General features: G+C 35.2%; 1 protein-coding gene across 2 annotated transcripts in view; it reads right to left on the minus strand.

Moving 5' to 3' along the window:
- BRCC3 (BRCA1/BRCA2-containing complex subunit 3) overlaps positions 1-18,605 on the minus strand; it is a 118,237-nt gene that overhangs the window by 57,626 nt on the left and 42,006 nt on the right. The window contains exon 8 of one of the 2 annotated variants that reach the window (XM_075999772.1): positions 595-669. The exons of the other annotated variant lie outside the window; for it this stretch is intronic. Within the exon in view, the coding sequence (XP_075855887.1) occupies positions 595-669 (75 nt within the window). The remainder of the gene's footprint in view (positions 1-594; positions 670-18,605) is intronic. 2 annotated transcript variants of the gene reach the window in all.

An 18,605-nucleotide genomic window follows, 5' to 3' on the forward strand; every position in this document is an offset into this window, starting at 1 on the left:
ATTTCTAAGACAGAAAAATAAGATAATAGAAAACTCAATCAATCCAACAAGTGGCAGGAAAGGGGAAGAGAATTAAATTGACAGCATGGCAAACAGAAAGCAAAAAAAGATAATGGCAGGAATACTGCCACATATATCAGCAATACTAATAAAATTAATACTTTACACTCACCTACTAAATGACAGATGTTCTGATTGTTTAAAACCAAGTAATTCAAGATCTTGCCACATTTTACAAGAGACATGCCTGAAACAAAATGACTGAGGAAGGTTGAAAATAAAGGAACAGAAAAGGTTATAACAGGCTAATAACAAGAACTATGATATGCAACAGTCAGTGGCAGAGATTGCTGGCTGCCTATTCCAAATGTTCATTCTTACCTTCCTCCTTGATAACAAAATGCCAAATTTTAGCCAAGACAGAGCTACCTGAAGTAAAAGACTAGATTTCCCATCCTTCTTGGTAGTTTAGAATAGGGCCACTTGACTAAGTACTGCAAATGAGATGGAAGTAGAATTGTTTTCTGGGACTTCTGGGAAGGTCACTTATTGGAAATCAGCTGAGCTGGGATAGGACCCTTTTTGTCCTCCTACCTTTCCTCTTCCTTCTGGCCCTCAATGGAGATGTGCTGACTGGAGCTCCAGAAGTCTCGTGCACCACGAGGGGACCTTAGGATGGAAACCATATACCAAGATGGTAAAGCAGAAGAAAGGAGCCTGGGTCTCTGATGACATTGCAGAGCCCTGGGATATCTATCTCCAGATTTCTTTTACCCAAGAAAGAAATAATCTTTCTTGTTTAAATTCATTTTAGTTCTTATTTAATTTTTAAAAAATATATGCTGCTGAAACTCATCCTGATAGGATTAATAATATTCTTTAGAAAGAAACAATTCAAGTAATAAATAAATAAGTAGGACAGAGAGGGCTATTTCATGGTGTATAAAGGAAAAACACAGCAGAAAAAAATAATAGTTATGATCTTTATATACTACACACTAACAAAACATCTTCAAAAGATATAAAGCTAACCCTGACTAAAGTATGAGAAGTGGACAAATTTAATTGTAGTGGGAGGTTTATACACATCTCTCTGAGATATCTATAATCAAAACTACAAGCATTGAGGAAAGATATAAGGATTGGCATAGTACAACTTAAGCTTATTCTATCAGGGATGTAAGGAACATATACCCAAGAGAAAATACACATATTTTCAACCCATATGAAAAAGTCACAAAAATTGACTACATTTTAAGTCAGGGGTCTGCAAACTTTTAAGTTAAGTATTTTCAGGCTGTGTGTACCACAGGATCTCTGTTACAACCATTCAGCTCTGCAATCATAGCTGGAAAGGGATGTAAATGAATGGGTGTGGTTATGTTCCAATAAAACTTGATTTACACATATAGGCCCCAGGCCAATCTAGCCTACAAGCTATAGTTTGTGGACCCCCATTCTAGGTAACAAAGGAAATAATGTAAAAAATATCCATAAAGCTGCTATCACACAGGCCACAGATACCATAATGTATTATTAAATATTAACATAATATCACCCCCAAAAAAATCCCTACACAACTGGAAATTTAAAAACACACTTCTAAATAACTCTTGGGTTGAAATGAAAATAAAAATGGTAAAATACAAATGATTTACAAGTAAACAAACAAAAAACATTGGAACTATTGTACTATATTACATATCAAAAATCATGGGGCCAAAGTGAGGAAGAAAACTTATAACCTTAAATGTACTTACTAGAAAACAATAAAGACAGAAAATAAACTTAGTTTTCACTTCAAGAATTTAGAATAAAAATAAGACTACAACAATAAAACACAAAAAGAAGAAATAATAAAGATAGAAATGCAGAAACTTAAAAAAACCCACAAAGCTAAGAAACTGAGTTGATTAGGAAAACCTAAAGCTGGTCCTTTGAAAAGATTAGTAAAATAGATAAATCTCTAGCAATAGAATCAAGAAAAAAGAGAAAACACAAATAAACAATATTAGCAATGGAAAAGGGGACATACAGAGAGATTGCACACAATCATCCACTCAACAAATATTTATTGAGTAGCTACTATATGACAGACACTGCTGTAGGTATTATGGGAACAGCAGTAAGCAAGACAGAAAAGGTTCCCCTGTTATGGAGACAAAAATCTAATGGAGGGAAGAAGAAGCAATAAGTAACAAATGAATAAGTTATTTAAATTAATGATAAGTGCTACAAAGAAAATTAAATAAATAAATAAACTACATATATCTTTAAGTCAAAACAATTGAAAACTTAGATGAAATAAATGGACAATTTCCTAGGAAACTATATATTACCATAATTGACTCAAAAAGGTGAAAACATGGGGAAAAACTCCCAAAACCCAAAGAAATGAAAATGGTAAGGAAAAATCTATTCCATAGAAGACACTGGGCCAACATGGGGTATTTGTTTTACATTTAATAGCCTTTTATTACTCATTGATTTTTTTAATTGTTTTATTTTCAGTAACCGTAAAAATTTGTTTAAATGAAAGAAAGCATTTTACAGTATGGGGTTTTCTGGTCCCAATTTTTTTATTGTAGTAAAATGCATATAACAAAATTTACTATCTTAACCATTTTTAAGTATATGTACTTTAATGGTACTAAATATATTAACAATGTTGTGCAACCAGCACCACCATACATCTTCATAACTCTTCATTTTATAAAACTGACACTCTATACCCATTAAGCAATAATTCCTCATTACACCCTCCCCCGAGTCCCTGAAAACCACTGATTAGTGGTTTAGTAGATTTACTGTCTCTATGATTCTGACTACCCCAAGTACTTCATGTAAGTGGAATCATAGAGTATTTGTCCTTTTGTGACTAGCTTATTTCATTTAGCATATTGTTGTCAAGGTTCATCCATGTTGTAGCATATCACAGAATCTCCTTTCTTTTAATGGCCGAATAATTCCATTGTATATTTTATCATATTTTGTTTACCCATTCATCTGTTGGTGAACACCTGAGTTGTTTCCACATTTTAGCTATTGTGAATGATGCTGTTATGAACATGGGTGTACAGCTATCTCTTAGAGACCCTGCTTTCAATTATTTTGGGTATATACCAAAATGAAGAATTGCTGAATAATATGGTAATTCTATTCTTAATTTCTTGAGAAACCACCATAGTGTTTTCTACAGCAGCTGTATCATTTTACCTTCGCACCAACAGTATACAAGTTTTCCAATTTTTCTGCATCTTTGCCATCACCTGCTATTTTTTTTTAATGCACCATCTAGGGGATGGACATGCTTGAAGCTCTGACTCAGGTGGAGCAAGGGCAATATACGTAACCTAAACATTTGTACCCCTGTAATATGCTGAAATAAATAAAATAAATAAATAAATGTAGTTATCCCAATGGATGTGAAGTAGTGTCTCACCATAGTTTTGATTTGCATTTCCCTAATGGTTAGTGATGTTTGCATCTTTTTATGTGCTTATTAGCCATTTATATACCCTCTTGGAGAAATTTCTATTCAAGTCTTTTGCCCATTTTTCTCCCCCAGCTTTACTAAGGTATAATTGACAAATAACATATTTAGGGTATATAGCTTTATGTTTTGATATATGTATATGTTATAAAATAATTACTACAATTAAACATATTAATAGCCACATGGATTTACCATTTTTCTGTGTGGTTAGAAAGCTTAAAATCTACTCTTTTAGCAAATTTCAAGTATACATTATTAACTATAGTTACCATACCATACATTACAGCAATACCTTAATCATTTCATAAATGAAAGTTGTACCCTTTGACCAAAATTGTCCCATTTCCACACCCTCTTCCCCTGGCAACTACCTTTTTCCTTTCAGTTTCTGTAAGTTCCACTTCTTTAGAGTCCACATATAAATGAGATCATGCAATATTTGTCTTTCTTGTGTCTGGCCTATTTCACTTAGCATTAAGTTCTCTAGATTCGTCTTTGTTGGTGTAAATAACAAGATTTCCTTTTTTAAGACTGAATAATATTCCATTGTCTGTGTGTGTGGATGTGTGCGTGTATATATATATATATATATATATATATGCACATATATACTCATACATATGATATATATAGTCATATATACATATATATTACATTTTCCCTATCCATTCATACATCAACATTTAGGTTGTTTCTATATTTTGGCTGTTGTAAATGATGCTGCAGTTAACATGGGAATGCATCATCTTTTCAAGATACGGATTTCAATTCTATTGGGTATATTCCCAGTAGTGAGATTGCTGAATCATACAGTAGTTCTATTTTTAGTTTTTTGAGGAATCTCCATGCCATTTTTTACATAATGGCTTGTACCCACCAACAGTGTACAAGGGTTCTCTTGACACCCTTGTCACTTTGCTAATAGCCATCCTAACAGGTGTGAAGTGATATCTCATTAGTTTTGATTTGCACTTCCCTGATAGTGATGTTGAGTATCTTTACATGTACTTATTGGCCATTTGCATGTCTTCTTTAGAAAAATGTCTATTCAGATCCTTTGCTCATTTATTAATGATATTTTATTTTTTTGCTTTTGAGTTGTATGAGTTCCTTATACACTTTGGATATAAGTCTCCTATAGGATATATGGTATGCAAATAGGTTACCTTCTCATTATGTTGTTTCCTTTGCTTTGAAGACTTTTTATTGTGATATAGTCCCACCTGTTTACTTTTGCTTTCATTGTCTGTGCCTTCGGAGTCATATTCATAAAATCGTTGCCAAGACCAATGTCAAGGAGCTTTTCCTCTATGTTTTTCTCTAGAAGTTTTACAGTTTCAGACCTTACATTTAAGTCTTTAATTCATTTTTAGTTGATTTTTAAATATGTGTGAGAGATAGGGATCCAATTACATTATTTTGCATGTGAATATCCAGTTTCCCCAATACCATTTATTGAAGAGACTATCTTTTTCCCATTGTTTATTCTTGGCACCTTTGTTTTTTGGTTTTGTTTTTTTTTGAGACAGAGTCTCACTTTGTTGCCCAGGCTAGAGTGAGTGCCATGGCGTCAGCCTAGCTCACAGCAACCTCAAACTCCTGGGCTCAGGCAATCCTCCTGCCTCAGCCTTCTGAGTAGCTAGGACTACAGGCATGCGCCACCATGCCCGGCTAATTTTTTCTGTATATATTAGTTGGCCAATTAATTTGTTTCTATTTATAGTAGAGACTGGGTCTCGCTCTTGCTCAGGGTGGTTTCGAACTCCTGACCTTGAGCAATCCGCCCGCCTCGGCCTCCCAGAGTGCTAGGATTACAGGCGTGAGCCACCGTGCCTGGCCTTGGCACCTTTGTTGATGGTTAGTTGGCTGCATATGAGTTGGTTTTTTCTGTCTATGTGTCTGCTTTTATGCCAGTACCATGCTGATTTATTATAACTTTATGATATACTTTGAAATCACATGTGATTCCTCCAGCTGTGTTCTTCTTTCTCAAGATTATTTTGCCTATTCAGGGACTTTTGTTACTCCATATGAATTTCAGGGGTGTTTTTACTATTCCTGTGAAAAAATATTACTGGAATTTTGGCAGGGATTACAATGAATCTGTAGATAACATTGGGTAATATTATATTGGAGGTCGTATCTCATTGTGGTTTTAATTTGCATTTCCTAATGATTTGGGGCAGCTTTTCATGCGCTTATTGGCCATTTTTATATCTTCCTTGGAAAAATGTCTATTCAGGTCCTTTACCCACTTTTAAAAATTGAGGTGAAATTCATATAACATAAAATTAACCATTTTAAAGTGAACAATTTAGAGGCATTTACTGCATTCACAGTGTTCTACTACCACCACCTCTATCTAGTTGAAAAATATTTTAATCACTCCAAAATAAAACATGTACACATTAAGCAGTTATTTGCCATTTTTTCCTCCCACCAGCACAAACCAACCACTAATCTGCTGTCTTTGTGGATTTAGCTATTCTGGATACTTCCTATAAATGAACTCATAACAATATGTGACTTTTGTGTGACTTCTTTCACTTAACATGTTTTTCAGATTCTTCTAGATCAGAGCATATTTCTGGACCTCATTTCTTTTTCATGAATGAGTAATATTTCATTGAATTGATATACAGACATATGTCACTTAACAATGGAGATACATTCTGAGAAATGCATTTTAGGTGATTTCTTCATTGTGTAAACATCAGAGAGTATACTTGCACAAACCTAGATGATACAGTCTACTATACACCTATGCTATATGGTATAGTCTTGTCCTAGGCTACAAATCTGAACAGCATGTTACTGTACTTAATAGTATAGGCAGTTATAACACACTGTATCTAAACATAGGAAGGGTACAGTAAAAATATGGTATAAAGATAAAAATGATATGCCTGTATAGGATACTTACCATGAATAGAGGAACTTGAAGGACTTAGAAGTTGCTCTAGGTGAGTGAGTAGTGGGTGAATATAAAGGTTTAGGATATTACTGTACACCACTATAGACTTTTTAAACGCTCTATACACTAAATTTATTTTTAAAAAGCTTTCTTTTCTCTGTAATAAATTAACCTTTGCTTACTGTAACTTTGTTACTTTTATAAACTTTAATTTTTAAAAAAATGTTTAGACTGTTTCATAACACTTAAGTCAAAATACAAACCCATTGTAAAGTTATACAAAAATATTGTCTTTAGATCCTTATTCTATAAGCTATTTTCTATTTTAAACAAATTTTATTTTATTTTTGTTTTAATTTTTAAACTTTTTTGTTAAAAACTGAGACACAAACACACACATTAGCCTACACAGGGTGAGGATCATTGGTATCACTGTCTTCCACCTCCACATCTTGTCCCACTAGAAGGTCTTCAGGGGTGATAACACACATGGAGCTGTCATCTCCTATGATAACAGTGCTACCTTCTAGAATACCTCCTGAAGAACCTGCCTGAGGTTATTCTACAGTTAACTTTTTTCTATAAGTAGAAGGAATACACTCTAAAATAATGATTAAAACTATAGTATAGTAAATCATATACCAGTAACACAGTCATTTATTATTATCTAGTACTATGTACTTTATATAATCATATATGCTATACTTTCATAGAACTGGCAGCACAGGTTTGTTTACATTAGCATCACCACTAACATGTAATACATTGTACTAGGATGTTATGGTGATGGCTATGATGTCACTAGGCAAGAGCAATTTTTCACCTCCACCATCTCTTGGGAATACCATCATATATGCAGTTTGTCATTGACCAAAACATCATTTTGCAGTGCATGACTATTAAATTTTATTTATTCATTGATTATTTGATGGTCATGTGTGTTGTTTCCACCTTTTGGCTATTGTGACTAGTGCTGCTATGAATATTCATGTACAAGTATTTGAGTGCCTGTTTTTAATTTCTTTGGATAAATACGTAGGAATGTAATTGCTAAATCATATCATAACCCTGTTTAACTTTTTGAAGAACTGCAAAACTGTTATCCGCAACTGCTGAATCAATTTACTTCCCACTAGCAATGTTTCAAAGATTCCAATTTCTCCACTTTTTTGCCAACACTTTCATTTTCCTTTTTTTTTTTTTTCCATTATGGTCAACCTAGAGGGTGTGAAGTGGTATCTCATGATTTGCACTTTCCATATGTCTAATAATGTTAAGCATCTTTTTATGTGCATTTTGGTCACTTACATATGATCTTTGGAGAGATGTCTATTCAAGTCTTTTGCCATTTTTTAATTGAGTTGTTAATTCTTTTGTTGAGTTGTAGCCTGGATACTAGACCGGTATCTGACATATAATTTGCTTTTTTTTTTTTACAGATGGAGTTTCACTCTGTTGCCTTGGCATGGTTCACTGCAGTCTCAAACTCCTGGGCTCAAGTGATCTTCCTGTCTCAGCCTCCCAAGTAGCTGGGACTACAGGCATGCGCCACCATGCTGAGCTAATTTTTCTTATTTTTGTAGAGATGAGGTCTCACTATGTTGTCCAGGCTGGTCTTAAACACCTGGCCTCAAGTGATATTACCCCTCAGCCTTCCAAGTCCCTGAGATTACAGGGTCTTTTCACCTTCTTGAAAATGTCTTTTGATGCACAAAAGTTTTAAATTGTTATAAAGTCCAATTTATATCAGTCTAGCTAAAGGTATGTCAATATTGTTGATCTTTTCAAAGAACCTAGTCTCAGGTCCTTTGATGCTCTCTATTGTTTTCCTATCCTCTATTTTGTTTGTTTTCACTCTAATATTATTTCCTTTCTTCTAATTGTTCCGGATTTGGTTTGCTCTTCTTTCTCTAGTTCCCTAAGGTGTAAAGTTAGGTTATTGATTTATTTCATTTTTAATGTAGGTATGTACAGCTATAAATTTCCATGTGACCCCTGCTTTTGCTGAATCCCATAAATTTTGGCATGTTTTCATTTTCATTAGTCTCAAAGTATTTCCTAATTTCCCCTGTGACAACTTCTTTGTCCTATTGGTTGTTTAAGAACATGTTTTTTTTTTTTTTTTAATGTCAACACATGTGTGAATTTTCCAGGTTTCTTTTTGGTAACTGATTTCAGATTTCATTCCATTTTTATAAGAGAAGATGATTTGTAAATTTCCAGTCTTCCAAATTTATTGACACTTGTTTTGTGGACTAACATATGGTTTACCCTGGAGAATGTTTCATATGCACTTGAGATGAATATGTATTCATATATTGTTGGGGGAGTATTCTATATGGCTATTAGGTGTAGTTGGTTTATACTATTGTTCACATTTTCTATTTCCTCTTTGTAGTTTTTTGTCTAGTTGTTCTATTCATTATTAAAAGTAGAATGCTGAAGTCCCACTATTATTGTTGAACTTTCTGTTTCCTCCTTCAATTCTGTCAGGTTTTGCTTCATATATTTTAGGAGGTCTTTTATCTTCTGGTTGGATTGGCACATTACTATGCAATGCCCTCCTTTGTCTCTTGTAACATATTTTGTCTTAAACTCTATTTATTGTCTGTAATATTAGTATAGCCATTCCAGCTTTCTTTGGCTACTGTTTGCATGGAATATATTTTTCCATTCTTTTATTATAAAGCTACTTTTTTTCTTTGGAGATAAAGTGAGTACTTTGTAGAAAACATTTAGTTGGATCATGTTTTTTCTCTTTTAACCATTCTGCCCATCTCTGTTATTTCATTGGAGAGTATTTAATATTTACATTTAATATAATTATTGATAAGGAATAACTTAAATTTAATATAATTATTGATAAGGAAGAATTTATTCCTGCCATTTTGTTATTTGTTTTCTTTATGTTCATCCTTTTTGTTGGTGCTATTTCCTAGTTCTTCCACCACTGCTTTTTGTGTTACATACTTTCTAGGGTACCATTTTGATTCCCTTCTCATTTCTCTTACCATATATTTTTAAATTACTTTCTTAATATTTACTGTGGCAATTACAATTAACATCTTACTGTATAACAATCTACTTTGAGTCAATAATAACTTAGGTTCAATAATATACTCATTGCTTCTATACAACTCTATTCCCATCCTTTCATGTTATTAGTAGAAAGTATATCTTTATAAAATGTGTGCCCATCAACTTATATTTGTAACTATTGCTTCACATAGTTGTTTTTTTTAAATCATATATAGAAAAAAAGTGGAGTTATAAATTAAAAATACACTGATATTTTCTTTTATATTTAAGTATATAGTTACCTTTCTGGTGTTTTTTATTTCTTTTTGTGGATCTAAGTTACTATCTAGTGTGCTTTCACTTTCAGCCAGAAGGACTCCCTTAAGCATTTCTTGTAGGGAAAATCTACTAGTGATGAACTCTCAGTTTTTATTTATCTGGAAATGTCTTAATTTCCCCTTTATTTTTAAAGGATAAATTTGCCAGTTATCAAATACTTGCTTCACGGTTTTTCTTTCCTATCAGCTCTTTCACTACATCAACCTATTACATTCAACTTCCATAGCTTCAGATGAGAAACTGCCTCTCAATCTTATTGAGGATGGCTTGTATTTAATGAGTCACTTCTCTATTGCTGCTTTCAAGATTCTGTCTTTTTTGTTGGCTTCCAAAACTTTGATTATAATACATATTGACATGGATCTTCTTTGAGTTTATTCTGCCTGGATTTCTTTGAGCTTCTTGAATGTAGAGATTCATGTCTTTCATGAAATTTGGGGAGATTTTTTAATCATTATTAAAATATGATTTTTTTATTTTTTTATTTATTTTTTATCTCAAATTCTGTAGGTACAAATATTGTTAGGGTTACATATCTTGCCCCTGCCCACCCTCCTCACCCCGCTATGCCAGAGCTTCAAGCGTGTCCAGTCTCCAACGGGTGCGCCCGGCACCCACCATGAAAGTGCGTACCCTTCCCCTTCTCCCCCCTTCCACCTGGTCACCTCCCATTAACAAATTTTTTTTTTTTAGACATTTTGGTTACAGTGTGTTTCTTTGCCTCTCCCTAAAAAGGGATAGAGGTAATCCTTTCCCCCCTACAATGCTCATCACATCCTTCAGATGTGGGTCTCCCCTCCCAGATCCCTGTTGAACACTACAATTTTTTGAGCACCATAGTTTTAGTCTGTCAGTACCAATTTGATGGCGAGTAGATGTGTAGCCCATTTTCCAGGTCTTGTGTCATCTCGCTTTGTATTACAGGCTTAAGGTTAATCCAAGATACCATAAACGGTGCTAGTTCACTATCATTTCTTAGGATTGAGTAACATTCCATTGTGATATAAAACATTTTAGTTATCCATTCATGAATTGACGGGCACTTGGGTAGTTTCCATAACTGTGCAATAGTGAATTGTGTTGCCATAAACTTTCGGGTGCATTTGTCTTTATAATAGAGTGACTTATGTTCTTTTGGATAGATGCCCAACAATACTATTGCTGGGTCAAATGGTATGTCTATTTCTAGTTGTTTGAGATATCTCCAAATTCTTTTCCACAAAGGTTGCACTAGTTTGCAGTCCCACCAGCAGTGTAAGAGTGTTCCTGTCTCTCCACATCCTCGCCAGCATTTGTTGTTTTGGGATTTCTTGATACAGGCCATTCTCACTGGGGTTAGGTGGTATCTCATGGTAGTTTTGATTTGCATTTTTTTTTTTTTTTTGAGACAGAGTCTCGCTTTTGTTGCCCAGGCTAGAGTGAGTGCCGTGGCGTCAGCCTAGCTCACAGCAACCTCAAACTCCTGGGCTCGAGCGATCCTTCTGCCTCAGCCTCCCGAGTAGCTGGGACTACAGGCATGCGCCACCATGCCCGGCTAATTTTTTTTTTTTTTATATATATATATCAGTTGGCCAATTAATTTCTTTCTATTTATAGTAGAGACGGGGTCTCGCTCTTGCTCAGGCTGGTTTTGAACTCCTGACCTTGAGCAATCCGCCCGCCTCGGCCTCCCAAGAGCTAGGATTACAGGCGTGAGCCACCGCGCCCGGCCTGCATTTTTTTTAAATAAATATTTTTTCTGTGCCTCAAATATTTTTTCTGTGCCTTTCTCTCTCATGTTCCTCTGTTACTTTAATTATAAGTATATTGGTATATCTGATGGTATTCTGCAGGTCTCTCAGGCTCTATTCATTTTTACTCATTCATTATTCTTTTTGTACCTCAGACTAGGTGATCTTAGTTGACATATCTTCAAGTTTGTTGGTCCTTTTATTTTTTCTTTTTTTGAGACAGAGTCTGGCTCTGTTGCCCGGGCTACAGTGCCATGGCATCAGCCTAGCTCACAGCAACCTCGAACTCCTGGGCTCAAGCAATCCTCCTGCCTCAGCCTCCTAAGTAGCTGGTGCTACAGGCATGCATCACCATGCCTGGCTAATTTTATATATATATATATATATATATATATATATATATATATATATATATATATATTTGTCCAGATCATTTCTTTCTATTCTTAGTAGAGGTGGGGTCTCCCTCTTGCTTAGGCTGGTCTTGAACACCTGACCCCAGGCAATCCTCCCGTTTTGGCCTCCCAGAGTGCTAGGATTACAGGCATGAGCCACTGTGCCCAGCCAAGTTTAATTCTTTTGCCTTCTGAAACCTACTGATGAACCTCTCTAGTAAACTTTTCACATCAGTGACTGTATTGGAATTCCATTTCCATTTTATACTTTCTATCTCTTTATTGATATTCTCTATTTGATATTCTACCATTATCATGGTTTTTAGTTATTTATATATTATTCCTATTAGCTCATTAAAAGTATTTTAAATAAAGTCTTTGTCTACTAAGTTCAATGTCTGGATGCTCAGTGAAAGGATATGTTAATTTTTCAAAAATTTTTTAAATTTATTTTTTAACTGACATATAAAATTGCATGTATTGGCCGGGTATGGTGGCTCATGCCTGTAATCCTAGCACTCTGGGAGGCCGAGGCAGGTGGATCGTTTGAGCTCAGGAGTTCAAGACCAGCCTAAGCAAGAGTGAGAACCTGTCTCTACTAAAAAAATAGAAAGAAATTAGCTGGACAACTAAAAAAAAATATATATATATATGTATATGTGTGTGTGTATATATATATGTATACATATATATACATATATATGCAGATAGATAGATAGATAGATAGATAGATAGATAGATAGATAGATAGATAGATAGATAGATAGATTAGCCGGGCATGGTGGTTCATGCCTGTAGTCCCAGCTATTCAGGAGGCTGAGGCAGGAGGATCGCTTGAGCCTAGGAGTTTGAGGTTGCTATGAGCTAGGCCAATGCCACGGCACTCTAGCCCGGGCAACAGAGTGAGACTTGGTCTCAAAAAAATTTATGTATTTATGGTATAAAACACAATGTTTTGAAGTATGCATAGTGAAATGGTTAAATCTAGCTAATTAGTAAAATTATTACCCCAAAGGTATTGTTTTTGCAGTCAGAATACTTAACATCCATTCTCTTAGCATTTTCTAAAATACAGTATATCATCATTAACTATAGTCACCATGCTGTACAACAAGTCTCTTAAAATTATTTCTCCTGGCCGGGTACAGTGGCTCACGCCTGTAATCCTAACACTCTGGGAGACTGAGGCAGGTGGATTGTTTGAGCTCAGGAGTTCAAGACCAGCCTGAGCAAGAGCGAGACCCCGTCTCTACTAAAAATAGAAACAAATTAGCCATGCGTAGTGGCACACGCCTGTAGTCCCAGCTACTTGGGAGGCTGAAGCAGGAGGATAGCTTGAGCCCAGGAGTTTGAGGTTGCTGTGAGGTATGCTGACGCCACGGTACTCTAGTCCAGGCAACAGAGTGAGACTCTGTCTCAAAAAAAAAAAAATATTTCTCCTACCTAACTATAACTACATGTCCTTTGTTTGACCAACATCTCCCCAACTCACTTCTCCTCCACTCTAACCACCTCATCCTCTAGTAACTACCATTACACTACTTATATGAGATTAACTCTTTTAGATTCCACATGAATGAGAGCATGTAATATTTGTCTTTCTGTGGCTAACTTATTTAACAAATCTCCTTCAAATTCATTCATGCTGTCACAAATGAGAAGATTTCCTACTTCTTAATGGCTGAATAGAATTCTATTGTGTATATACACCATATTTTATTTAGCCATTCATATGTTGATGGACACTTACATTGATTCCATCTGTTGGCTACTGTGAACAGTGCTACAGTAAACATGGGAGTGCAGATATCTCTTCAACATACTGATTTCACTTCCTTTGAATATATATCCAGTAGCAGGACTGCTAGATCATATGGTAATTCTATTTTTCATTTGAGGAACCTCATACTGTTTTCCATAATAGCTATACTAATACTACAACACTACAAGGGTTCCTTTTTTTCTACTACCTCATCAACACTTGTTATCTTTTATCTTTTTCAACAGTCATCATTCTATCACAAGTGAGGAGTTATCTCATTGTGGTTTTGATTTGCAGTTCTCTGATGATTAGTGATGTTGAGTATTTTTTCATATGCCTATTGGCCACTTATATATCTCCTTTTGAGAAATGTCTACTCAGGTTTTTTGCACATTTTTTAATTGGGTATTCACTTTCTTGTTATTAAGTTCCTTATATATTTTGGATATTAACCCCTTATCAGATGTCCAGTTTACAAATAGTTTCTCCCATTCTGTAGAATGTTTCTTTACTCTGTTGATTGTTTGCTTTGCCATGTAGAAGCTTTTCAGTTTGTTATAATACCATTTGTTTATTTTTGCTTTTGCTGCTTGTGCTTTTGAGGTCACAACCAAAAATGTCATTGCCCAGACAAATGTCATGGAGCTTTTCCCCAATGGTTTCTCCTAGTAATTTCATAGTTACAGGTCTTACATTTAAGTCTTAAAACTATTTTTAGTTGATTTTGTACATTGTAAGAGGTAAGGGTCTAATCTCATTCATCTACTTGTGGATATCCAATTTTCCCAACACTATTAATTGAATGAACAGTTCTTTCCCCATGGTGTGTTCTTAGAACCTTTGTTAAAAAAATATTTGGCTGTAAATGCATGGATTTCTGGGATCTCTGTTTTGCTTCATTGGTCTATTTTTTCTGTTTTTAAGCCAGTACCATACTGTTTTGGTTACTATAGCTGTGTAGCAAATTTTGATGTGAGGTAGTGTGGTGCCTCTGGTTTTGTGATTTTTGCTCAAGATCACTTTGACCATTAGGGGGCCTTTTGTGGTTCCACACAAATCTTAAGATTTTTTTCTACTTCTGTGAAGAATATCATTCATATTTTGATAGGAATTACATTAACTCTGTAGATTGCTATGAGTAGTATGAGCATTTTAACAATATTCTTCTAATCCATGAACACAGAGTATCTTTCCATTTGTGTCTTCTTCAATATCTTTCACCAATGTTTTATAGTTTCCAATGTGGAGATCTTTCATCTCCTTGGTTAAATTTATTCTTACATATTTTTTAAAGGGACATGGGATTATTTTCTTGATTTCTTTTTCAGAGTGTTTGCTGTTAGTGTATAAACATGCTACTGAATTCGCACTTGTTAGTTCAAAAGTTTTTTTGTTTTTTTTTGTGATGATGGTGGTGTCTATACGTAAGATCATGTCTTCTGCAAAAGGCATAATTTGACTCGTTCCTTTCCAATTTCACTGCCTTCTATTTCTTTCTCTTGCCTACTTGCTCTGGCAAGGACTTCCAGTACTATGTTGAATAGAAGTAGTGGGAGTGAGCATTTTTGTCTTGTTCCAGACTCTAGAGGAAATGGTTCCAACTTTTCCACACCCAGTATGATCTTAACTATGAGTCTGTCATATATGGCCTTTTTTGTGTTGAGGTACATTCCTTTTATACCTAATTTGTTGACAGTTTTTATCATGAAGAGATGTTGAAATTTGTCAAATGCTTTTTCTGCATCTACTGAAATTACCATGTAGTTTTTGTCCTTCACTCTGTATATGTTATGTAACAAATTTATTGATTCATCTATATTTAACCTACTTTGCATCCCTGGGGTGAATCCCACGTTATCATGATGAATAATCTTTTGTTTTGTTTTGTTTTGTTTTTGAGACAGAGTCTCGCTTTGTTGTCCAGGCTAGAGTGAGTGCCATGGCGTCAGCCTAGCTCACAGCAACCTCAAACTCCTGGGCTCAAGCAATCCTTTTGCCTCAGCCTCCCGAGTAGCTGGGACTACAGGCATGCGCCACCATGCCTAGCTAATTTTATATATATATATATATATATATATATATATATATTAGTTGGCCAATTAATTTCTTTCTATTTATAGTAGAGACGGTGTCTCGCTCTTGCTCAGGCTGGTTTTGAACTCCTGACCTTGAGCAATCCACCCGCCTCGGCCTCCCAGAGTGCTAGGATTACAGGCGTGAGCCACCGTGCCCGGCCTGTGAATAATCTTTTTAATATGCTGTTGAATTAAGTTTGCAAGCATTTTATTTTGTTGAGGATTTTTGCAGGTATGTTCATCATGGATATTGGTCTGTAGTTTATGTATTTTTGTTGTGTCCTTGTTTGGTTTTGGTATCAGGGTAATGCTGGCCTCTTAAAATGAGCTTGTCAGTACTCCCCGCTCTTGAATGTTTTAGAAGGGTTTAAGAAGAACTGATATTAGTTCTTTAAATGTTTGGTAGAATTCAGCAGTGAGATCATCAGGTCCTGGGTTTTTCTTTGATGGCAGACAGTTTATCAGTCATTCAATCTATTGTTAGTGGCCTGTTCAGATTTGCTATTTCTTCATAACTCAATCTTGGTAGGTTTCATCTGTCTAAGAATTTATCCATTTCTTCTAGGTTACCTAATTTCTTGGCATATAATTGTTCATAATAGTATCTTTTAGTCCTGTGGTATCAGTTGTAACATCTCACTTATCATCTCTGATGTTGAGTCTTCTCTTTTTTTCTTAGTCTAACTAAACGTTTGCTCATTTTATCTTTTCAAAACACCAACTGTTTGTTTCACTGACATTTTGTATTGTTTTGCTAGTCTCTATTTTGCTTATTTCTACTCAGATATTTATTATTTCCTTCCTTCTACTAATTTCATTTCATTTCTTCTTGTTTTACTATTTCCTTGAGGTCCAATATTAGCTTGTTTATTTGAGATATTTCTTCTTTTTTGATGTAGGTGTTTATTACTATAAAGTCCCCTCTTAGAACTGCTTTGCTGTATTCATAAGTTTGGATATATTGTGTTTCCATTTTCATTTGTCTCAAGAAATTTTTAAATTTCCCTTTTTAATTTTTTCATTGACCCATTGACTGTTGAGGAGCATGTTGTTTAATTTCCATGTGTTTGTGAATTTTCCAAAGTTCTTCTTCTTATTGATTTATAGTTTTATACCATTTTTGTAATTAAAGATACTTGATACAATTTAAATTTTCTTAAATTTGTTAATTTGTTTTGTGCCCTATTATTATATGATGAATTCTGGAAAATGTTCTGTGTGAAGTTGAGAAGAATGTATATTCTACAGCTGTTGGATGGAATGTTCTGTATGTCTGTTAGGTACATTTGGTCTAGAATGTAGTTTACATCTGACATTCTTTGTTGCTTTTCTGTCTCAATGATCTGTCCGTTGCTGAAAGTGAGGTGTTAAAGTCCCCTACTATTATTGTATTGCATGCAGTCTATCTCTTCATTCAGATCTGTTAATATTTTACATATTTATGTGTTCTAATTGTGGGTGCATATATATTTACAATTGGTATGTCCTCTTGCTGAACTGACCCATTTATCATTATATAATGACCTTTTTTTTGTCTTTTTACAGGTTGGCCTTAAAGTCTATTTTATCTGACATAACTATTAATACTTCTTTCTTTTGGTTTCCATTTGCATGGAATATCTTTTTCCATCACTTTACTTTCAGTCTATGTGTCCTTACAAGTGAAGTGAGTCTCTTCTGGGCAGCAGAGAGCTTTCGTTGTTTTGTTTTTTGTTTTTTTTAAATCCATTCAGCCACTCTGTCTTTTGGTTGGAGAATTTAATCCACTTATATTCAAGGTAACTATTCATAGATAAGGACTTACTATTGCCACTTTGTTGTTTCCTGGTTGTTTTGCAGATCTTTTCTTCCTCTCTGTTTCTCTTCCTTTATGGTTCTCTAGTAGTATGTTTTGATTCCTTGCTTTTTTATTTTTCGTGTGTCTGTTATGCTCTCTGTTGCATTTTTAATTTTGTTCATTTTATTTTTCACCTCCAGGATTTCATTGTTTTTTCAATCTCTCTGTTACATTTCTCATTCTGGTCTCTTATCCTTTTTATCATTTTAAAAAAATTATTTCTTCGTATTTTCTTAAAGTGTTCTGAGCTTTTTAAAAACAGTTATTTTAAATTCTTTGTCAGGCAGCTCATATATCTCCATCTTTTTAGGGTCAGTTATTGGCACCTTATTTTTTACTTTTGGTGACTTTATGTTTTCCTGATTGTTCTTGGTCCTTGTGGTCATGAGTCAATGTCGGTGCATTGAAGTAGGTACTTATTCCAATCCTTGCAGTCTGGCTTTGTCTGGGAACACCCTTCAACAGTAAGCCTATCCAGAATTTTTGAGCAGACTGGTATGACCCCTCATCCCATGATAGTGGCAGCTGTTGTAGCAATAAGGGGGTGCCTTAACCCCAGGACCACAGTGACCAGTGTAGTGCCAGGATAGGATCCTGTCACTGCTGAGGGGAGCACAGCTTTGGAGTATACCCAAAGCTCATAGCTGCTGAGGCCAGCACAGCACTGGGGTGCACCCAAATCCCATAGCAGCTGTGACCCACCTGCTGCTGAGGCTTGTCCAGAGCCCAAGGCCACTGTAGTAGGCCACTGATGATGCAGACTGAAGATGAGTCCACATTGCAGGGGCTATGGATTAATGCCTGGTACCAAGGCAAGTCTGGAGGCTCAGTCCACCTGTATTGGCCTAGAGCCAGGAGATATGGGGAACTGTCCGGTGCTGGGTTATACTGTGGCAGTCCTGGTATTGGGGTCCGAGACAATGTACAGTGGTCACCTCCCTCTTTTTCTCCAAGCAGCTGGTATCTCTCTCTATTCAGTGCTGTCTGGGGTTGAGGGAGGGGTGACAAGGATAAAATAAAACTGTCCTTCCTACCCTAC

The sequence above is a fragment of the Microcebus murinus genome, unplaced genomic scaffold (genome assembly GCF_040939455.1).
Source record: "Microcebus murinus isolate Inina unplaced genomic scaffold, M.murinus_Inina_mat1.0 scaf005_hap2_Mmur4.0, whole genome shotgun sequence".
In the NCBI taxonomy this organism is placed as follows: Eukaryota; Metazoa; Chordata; class Mammalia; order Primates; family Cheirogaleidae; genus Microcebus; species Microcebus murinus.